Raw genomic sequence first — 9,281 nt, 5'->3', positions numbered from 1 at the left:
GTGTTTTTCCTCCAACTTTATCAGAGAATAATTGACAAATATAATTGTGTATGTTTAAAGTGTAATATGTGATGATCTGATACATATTATACTGTGGAATGATCATCAAAATTAAGATAATATATTCATCACCTCACATAGTTAACTGCGTGTGTGTGTGTGTGTGTGTGTGTGTGTGTGTGTGTGTGTGAGATGACGATGTTTATGATCTACTGTCAGCAATTTCAAATATACAATACCACCATTCATTTTATATTTATCACCAACTGATTCCTATAGGAACTGCTCTATATGCTTCTTTTCATAGAAAGACCACAGCACTTCTGGGAGGTGGGCACTGTTATCCCCATTTTACAAGAGGGGAACTAAGACCCAGAGAAATTAAATAACTTCCCAAACCTCAAAAATCTCTTGCTGAATTGTTGGCTTCTGTTAATACTGTCTGTAAGAGGCTATTCATTTTACAGGAATTGGAGGAATCCACCAACTTATTCAATGTTTGCATTTACTAAATAAAAATGATAGGTTTTCTACTCATCTGGGTCTATGGAAATATTTCATCTTCAAAAGGCTTTCTGTTACTTTACCAAGAGTTTGAATTTTATGATTCTATTGGTCATCGATGTTACTTCATATGCCATCTAAAACACAAACGATTTTAACCTAAGTGAATAAATAGAAAAGTATTGCATCTATCAATCACAATTTCCTAGTTTGACAATATGAGTTTCAATCTATTCACATAGGTATTTAAAATAATAAAACCAGAAAGTGACCTACCTTTTGAGTGAGGAGAGCTTGAACAACTTGGTTGGCTACCTTTAAAATATAAAGAAAAGAGTTACTGTTTATAATAATGAGACTATACACATGGACACTAATTTACCAATAAGTTTCCCACAGCTCACTGTAGCTAATTAGCTCCTCATTTGCCTCTTTCTTCTACTTCTAGGGAACTTGATTCTCTTCATAATAAGCCTGTCCTTCTAGGTAATATTTTGCTTTTTCCAAAGGTGACCTTGTTGCTAATTAAGATGGTTAGTCTGGACAGATTATTCATACCTTGACTTTCACATTTCCATATTTGGAAAAATAACATCCTTTCATGTTGTAAAGTACTCCAAGAACGCTAAAAAAATGATATAGTGCAAAACACAATCCTAATTATCTGTACACAGTTTCTACACTTTGCTGATTTACGATATCCTTTGCCTCTCCTTTCTATTCTTCTGCCGTGTGACTATTTCACTGTGTAAAATCACTTGCAGTAGAGCTAGGTTGAATAGTGGAGAATACGGACAACTCATTGTTTCCTATGTGCTCTACTTTCCTCCTCCCACATCTTTATTTATGCCATCCTTTTGTCATTGCTACCTGTAACAGTCTGGTAGTTGTTTACTCCAATATCCATTTTCCCCTTCTTCCTAACTGACCCTAATTTTTTGACTGGGTATATCATACTACATTTCCCAGTCCCCCTTGTATCTAAGTGTCACTTTGTGACAAACTTCTGAACAATAGAGTTATGAGAAGACTATTTTCTTGGGCTTACAGAAAGTCTCTAAGAAGAAGGGGATGCACCCTTCTTCCTCCTTTTCCTGTCTGGGATATGAAAGTGATGGCTGGAGCTTCAGCAGCTACCTTGACAATGGAAGTCACATATTAAATGCCATTGGGTAGAAAAATAAAATAATTCTGTTCTTGATAATGAATGGAGCTGCACTGTCTATCTCAGAACTTCTATGTGAGGTGAAAATAAAAGTCATTGTTATTTTGAGTTTTTTTTCCAATATAAAACCAAATATAGTTCTTACTGATATATTAATAACCCTAATTTTCTTCAGGTATCAGGCAGCTTGGGACAGTAGGAGAAACTAGGACCCTCTCAGTCCAAGGAGATGAGTCTTGATAGGTCAAAGCCAGTCTTGGTAATTCCATTTCTTTATAATGACTGGCTTAGTCATTATAAAGAAATGGAATTACCAAGACTGGCTTTGACCTAGTGCGCATGTGACACAATTCTAGCTAAGTGCCACAGGTAAAATCAATAACATGTCCCTGGTATTTCAAGGATCTGGCATTTTCTCCAGACAACCATTTATCAATTCCATATCTATTTGTACTAAGATTTCTTTTTCACCTGCAAATTTCAAAAACACTTTATAAAGAATCACTTACTAAATTCACTATAATCTTGAAGCTTTGTACCCATATGGTTACTGGTGATAGAATTAAGATGGACAGGTAAATTATGCAGTATTTTTTCAGCCACTATATAAGCATCAAGTGTGATAACTGAAACTGACAACATTAAAGATAAAGTCAGAATATTTAAATATCCTAGGTATAATGTACTTCTGTTTATTCATTTCATCCTTCATTTATTCTATACAAGTTTGCAGAGTATTTGCAAAGCTAGATGACTAGGATGTGTTCCTTGGTTTCAGAGAGAGCACAGCTGGTAGGAAGTTGGCAAAAACACAATTATAACACAGTGTGATAAGCATGTCATCATCTTGGTAATTCTCACAGTTAACCAAAGGCTGAGGGATACACTTTCGTCTTCTTTTTCTCTTGACAACAAATTTATTTTGGGTGGTGCTAAACTGTTTATGCTTGTTTTTCCCATCTAGGCTAGTGGAACAGATCATGGTAAGAATGTTTTCATGGAGCTTAATTGTTTCTTAACTCAATATTGACAAAATAGCACAACCTTAACAACAGTTTGCTACCAGTAAGTCTCATAGAAAATTAAAATATAGGCTGTCATCAACCTGTGATTAGGAGGCATTCACACTGCAAGCGTTAATGACTAGAATCAGATTACCTATAACTGATTATTTGAATTCTATACATAAGAAGGATTTTTTTCCCATTAGAATCCTTTCCGAATTCACATTTTGACATTAAGGAAAAAAGAAAGGCCTTTCATTGAAATCATAGTTTTGATGAAAAAGTATTATTAGTATCAAAAAGGTATTTTTTAAAGTAGTATTAAAAAAGTATTTTTTTTTTCTTTTAGTCCAGACCAAGTTAAAGGAGCACACTTAAGAACTATCAAAGACCAAAATAAACCAAATTTTCCTTAACTGGTACTTTTTTTTGTCCTTTCTCACTTTATTTACACATAATCGGAATGGTGATAAATGTTATTTAGCCCACACAAGTTGACCAATAGTATAATCTTGAAAATCTTTCAGTTTTTAAACATCCATTTCAATTTGTAACTGAGAATTTTCATTCCAATTTGTGAGTAACTGAGAATTTAAAATCAAACTGTACATCATCTATTTTATTCTCAGCAAAAAAAACCAAAACCAAAAACAAACAAACAAACAAACAAACAACAACAAACACAGAATCACCGAACTATTTATGCAGCTCGAATCAGGAACAATGTACCAAAGTTAATTCTATCATCAATAATTTAATTCTTTTGGATCTCAAACTTTGGATTTGATTTACATTCTCATAAAACTGCCCAATATCAATATTTTCTTTCCTTCCACCAGATTGCTCCCTCACTTAAACCAGTCTGTGAAAAAGTGGTCACATAAAATAACTTTCTACATGATTTAACAGGAGATATAAATGAATATCCTAACTGTAACAGCCCGCAGGAGTAAATATGTTATATCTCTGCAATCAAGTATGTTGCCTTATAGGCTTAACAGTCTATTTCTGACATAGTTCCTTCTGGCATGTACTGTGGACAATTGTTTGCTCTACCTGAAAATTGAACAAAGATACACAAATGCATTATTTCTTTACCTCCTGACATGTAGGTTTATTGCCTAGAAGGACTCACAGGTTTCTTGCAGAAAAGCAGGTGGGTTGTACAAGTACTTTCCTGGGTACTGTCTATAAAGATAGTTCCTGGGTTTTGCTGCTACTTTTAACTGCTAAGATTCCCTGATGCATCAACAGAACAGTTATTTGGAGCCTGCAACCTTTCATAGGTTCACAAGATAATCTCTAGAGTAGGCCCCTGTCCTCATAATAGCATTATACCCTTAACACTTGGGTTGCAAATAATCACACACCCACAGGCCGAGCTAATGAGAACAAAAAAATTTCAGGGTCACCTGACAGCTTTCCTCTCCAAAGAAAGAAAAAATAGTGGCTGGGCTGGGCTGGGCTGGGCTAGGGGGAATTGAAACATATTGAGCAAATTTAACAGTCCAGAAGCCCCTGGCTTGTTTTACAACCTCCCTTAGGCTCTCTGTGAAGACCACGTCACTTTATTATAGGACAGTGGTCCCCAACCTTTTTGGCACCAGGGACTGGTGTGCTTATGAAAATCTAATGCCTGTTGATCTGAGGTGGAGCTGAGGCAGTGATGCTAACGCTGGGGAGCAGCTGCACATACAGATCGAAGCTTCGCTCACTGGCCCACCACTCACCTCCTGCTGTGCAGCCCAGTTCCTAACAGGCCATGGACCAGTACAGGACTACAACCTGGAGGTTGGGGACCCCTGCTCTAGGAGACAAGCAGGGCTGCAGGTGAGACAGAGATGCCAGTGAGAGGACCCAGGTACATCTCTCCTTTTCGCTCAGTAAGAATTCTGTCAAGTGAGCTCCTCTGACACCTGGCTGATCTAGGCACATGTCTTTGCTTTTCTTTGTTGTCAGGCTTCCAGGGGTCATGATTCTCCTAGCACTCCCTTGGAAGAGGTGGGCAGAGGGAGGAGTCAGGGCTGTGGAGCTGTTAGTTATTTTATTGCAAAACAGTCCCGGAGGTTGGATAAGAAGCCCCACCTGGGAGTTTATTCAGAGAGGGAGACAATTCTTACTATATCCAGAAGCAGCCTAGGGCTGGGAGGTTAGAGAGGGGTGAGGAATTCGAAAGGCCCTGTGCTTTGACAGTCCTCTCCTGGCTGGTGGTCTCCCTTTCATCCTTTCACCTGCTAATTTACCATGCAAAGCAATGGTCATATCAGCAAAGTATTTAACAATTGGTCAGAAAAGCACAGGTTCTGGAATATGTGCTTTGGAGTAGGTTTCTATGCTTTTGAGTTTGGTTTATTGTCCCAAGGAGCACTGGGGTAGAATCACAAGAAAGGCTAGAGTTCAAATACTGCCTGTGTTGATGTTGATTATACACTGATATTGATATGTACAGGAGTGGGGTGGGGGCAACCTTTAAGTTATAAAATGCAGGAGATGACAGACATATCCAGCGAAACCACCTGGGACAGTACCTAATATAAAGCAGTCACTTATAAGTGTTAAATCTGCATCAGATCACTTGAAATTCAGAGATTAAAATGAATTTTCAGGTAAGCAGTTAAGAAAGAATGGTTTGAGAATAGGGATTTTATTTGTCAAGAGATAAAGCGCGTGTGTATAATATGCTTGTATAAATATATATAAATATAAATACAAATTGCTAGGCATCTATATTACTTATATATCCTGTAAAAAAAAAAATCCTGTAAAATACTGGAAGTAGGAGAAATTTGTCTAAACACATATGTAGAATTCCAGGGAAAACTCATGTGAGAATTAATTTCTGACTGTTAATCTCCATTCATTTAGTCATTCAACAGATATGCATTAAAGACCAAATATGGGCTAAGAGTTGTGCTGGGTCTTGAAGAAATGATGATGACTGGAACATGAGTGCTGCCTTATGGTGGTGAGAGTCTAGGGCAGGCACAAGAAGTAGATCATCTGTTTATGCCATCCATGATCCATTCACGAAATGAATGTTTGAAGCATGATCCATAAACAGGATCATCCTATCTTCCATCTACATCTATCAACACATTGATTTTAAAGATGACTTAGGGCCCAGATGTGGGATATACATTGAGAATGTCCCAATCATAATTCCACAATCCAGTCTTGGCATACAGCATAGGAATCAGAGAGAAAGGTATGAACTGTTCTTAACAACCTACTTCTGCCTTTATTTAGCCTTGGATTAAAAAAAACAAAAACAAACTCAAGTGCTTTTTCCTTTCACTGAACTACATCCAAAGGTCTCGTTTTCCCTGCCCTTGTGCTCTGAAGTATAAAGCGTGGAGAAGTCATGGCATCCCACTGTCTGAATAGCGGCCTGGTCAAGTCTGATGGTCTGAAGGGGAGGCAGCTTCTCCAACTTCTGTGTGCAAAAGCCTCGCCTGGGGAGTTTGTTTACATGGCCAATCTCCTTACCCCTTTCTGCTTGAGAAGGGCTGAGTGAGATCTGAGAATCTTCATTTGTAGCAACTGCCATACATCATTTTGACACAGAAGGAGCCCAGAAACACACCTCAGTGAGAAACACTGAGATAGGGTTTTTGTTTGCTTATTCACACTATTGAGGAATTAGAAATAACCCACGATTTCTACATGGGTTTGTTGTTCTATCACATCCACATCTGGTGAAGTTTTTATCCTCTTCTGGAAACTTTCTAAAAATGCTAAGGCAGACCATTCAGAGAACCTAAGGGTGATGGTTCCTAATTATGGCTGAATATTATAACCCACTGGGGTGCTTTTAAATTCTAACATCCGGGCTCCACTCTAGACCAGAATCAGATCAGTCTCTGAGGTGGAGCCCAGTTAGCAGTATTTTTTAAGCTCCTCAGGTAAGTCCAACAGGCAGGTAAAAGTGAGAACTATATGCCCTTCTGGATCTCAAATTTCACCTGCTCCAGCTCCTTCTGCTAAAAATGCCCTTTCAGTTCTGCCCCCTTTACCGCCCCCCCTTTACCGCCCACCTACCCCCTGCTCCTCTTATCCTTTGGAAACTGTGCAGTATGTTATCCCCTCTGTGTTCCCCTCACCTCATTCCTCTGTGATTAACCATCCCCTCACTTCTACTGCTAGACTGGTGGCTCCTTGAGCTCCTAGGGCCTAAGTGAGGCTGAACTCCAATGAAGGTTTGTAGGACACACCTGAATCCCTCTAAATGCAAGGCAGTGGTTTGAGGAGATGTTATTTTTCCTTTTTCAAAAGTGTCATTACCCTTCTCTACATAGGAATAAATTGCTGTTCAAAGAACTGTAGTCAAGGCAATAGTAAGAAGAAACAGTAATTCACTCCTTGCCAATAGACTCATCTATCAAAGAGCTAAACAATGACCTTAGACTCAAACATCAAAACCAATGATCCCTCAAAGAAAGTCAAGATTGGTCCTTGTGTTTTGCCTTTGTACTGCAAGGCAAGGTGATGAGGAGCTAGTTAAAAGTGGAGGTGACAGTGAAGAGTGTGCATGCACTTGTGTGTGTGCATTTTCGTACATGTGCCTGCCTAGCAAGCCAATGTGTATCTATGAATGTGGATCTGTTTCCTTCTGAATAAACACACCCTTTCATTAGAACACACAGAGGGAATTTCTGACTCCCAAGTGTTTTCCCCAAATCTTCAATATGTTCTTTATTTCACAGATAAGATCAAGCAGTGGAAAAGGGACTGGAGAAAATTTTAAATTTATATTTTATCTACCTATGTATGTTTTCTGAAACCCACTAGCAAGGAAATAACTTACATGAGACCTTACCTTGTTAGTTTGTCTAATTAGTATAAAAAGCCTTGAAAAGAATCTCCAGTTGGCATTATTACTACATTCAACCTCTCCTTTGAGAGTGTTCTCTTACAATGCATGGAAACTGATAGTCTACCCTCATGCAATTAGTTACAAAACAACTGGCATGTATAATCAGGGGCGAGAATTCATGAATAGAAAACATTTGTATTGCTAAAAGGTGCTTCTTTGTTGCAAATCACCTCTTTGGCAACAGTTAATGTTGCAATTAAGAACAGAGGAACTCTCCCTCTAAAAATTCTGTCTTCTGTGGAAACTTCATGTGAAATGATTTTGTGGGTGAAAATTTATGTTTTGCCTAACGCATTCTCATGAAATTTTGGGAATGCAGACATAGCGAATGTAAGAAAAACAGACTATGAGTGTCCTTAAAGAAATGCTGTGAGCTTTTTGATTAGTGGGGAGGGGTGACTTGCTGAATTGTGTCAAGTAAGACTTTTCTGTGGTGTGATTCACATAAATTTGACTTCTGAATACAGATTAGTTTTCATTGGAAATTTCTGTGCAGGAGGTTAAAGTGAAACTTTGCTGATCAATGCATATGACCCAGGGGCAATGTTTGTTCCTTTAAATATCCTTGGATCTATTTGATCTTTCTTGCTCTAAGCTTTGATTGGAACAAGAACCTGGAGAACAGGGGTGAGGAGTGCTGAACTGGCCTCACTAGATTCTGAGTCATCATTTTCCCTTTTATGTCAACTTACTTTATAGTTATTCTCTTAACTTTGGACATTGCATATAACTGAAGACACAATTTTGTTTGAGTAACTGTTTGAGTACACACACACACACACACACACACACACACACACACGTGGCTGGAAACAGTAAACAAAATATTAAATATTAATTTCCTGGGGACATTCTGAGGTTCTTCAACCACATATACTAACTGTAATGCAAAGTGGTGAAAACATGGCAGAGTGAGAGATGTCCTCAGAGCTCATATCTTGAAACAACAATAAGGTGAACATCTAAAACTGAACAAAAAACACCCAAACGGCACACCAGCACGTCTGAGCGTGGGATCTGTACATAAGAGCTACCACAGAACAGAACTCCAGGTGCTGGGTGGTGGATTGGGACAAATAAAGAAGCTGCCTCTTGCAGCTACAGGAGGTCCTTGCAGGAGGAGGGGGAGAGGTGAAGGTGTGGTGACTTCCCTAGAAGTGCTGGGACTTTTCTACGCTGCCAGGAGCAGCGCTCAGTCATCAGGGCAGAAAGCAGAGAAGCAGGGCAGGTCAGCAGAGAAACAACTATTGATTTCTACCAGCCTGAGTTGCAAAACTGAGGCTGAGCCACAGCCCCCAACCCACAAAACAGAGGGACCTTCCCCCCATACCCTCTGAATACAATCACCGCGGAGCCACAGGGGAATCTGAGCAAATGCTACCAAAACTGTTGCTAACACTGACAGGGACTGAAAATGAGAGTAGTGAGTGTGATTAAAATCTACAAGAAAATAAAAGACATTAAGCTCTATATAAAGCAGGGATCCAAGAGGCTTAGACGTTGCCTAATGGAAACCAAAATAAAAGTGCCTTCTCTGCAGCAAGCTAAAGAGAGACCTTTATATAATAAATCTACTTTCTGAAAAAACAACAGAATACACTTCTATTAAAGGACAGGCAGAGAAATAGTCCATTAAACATCATGAACAACCAAGGTGACAAGGCATCTCAGAAAGAAAGAGAAAAATCTTTAGAAAATAAGCTTACAGACATAGAAATATGTGACTTAAATGACA

The 9,281-nt window shown here is 38.7% G+C and overlaps 1 protein-coding gene across 2 annotated transcripts in view; it reads right to left on the bottom strand.

Moving 5' to 3' along the window:
* Nucleotides 1-9,281, bottom strand: part of NCKAP5 (NCK associated protein 5) — a 720,600-nt gene that overhangs the window by 216,300 nt on the left and 495,019 nt on the right. For both annotated transcript variants that reach the window (XM_023527517.1, XM_023527518.1), the window contains one exon: nt 781-819. In XM_023527517.1, the coding sequence (XP_023383285.1) occupies nt 781-819 (39 nt within the window). The remainder of the gene's footprint in view (nt 1-780; nt 820-9,281) is intronic.

Source organism: Pteropus vampyrus, unplaced genomic scaffold, assembly GCF_000151845.1.
Source record: "Pteropus vampyrus isolate Shadow unplaced genomic scaffold, Pvam_2.0 Scaffold17, whole genome shotgun sequence".
NCBI lineage: Eukaryota > Metazoa > Chordata > Mammalia > Chiroptera > Pteropodidae > Pteropus > Pteropus vampyrus.
The sequence above is the reverse complement of the archived record's forward strand: the minus strand, read 5'-3'. Positions and strand labels throughout refer to the sequence as shown.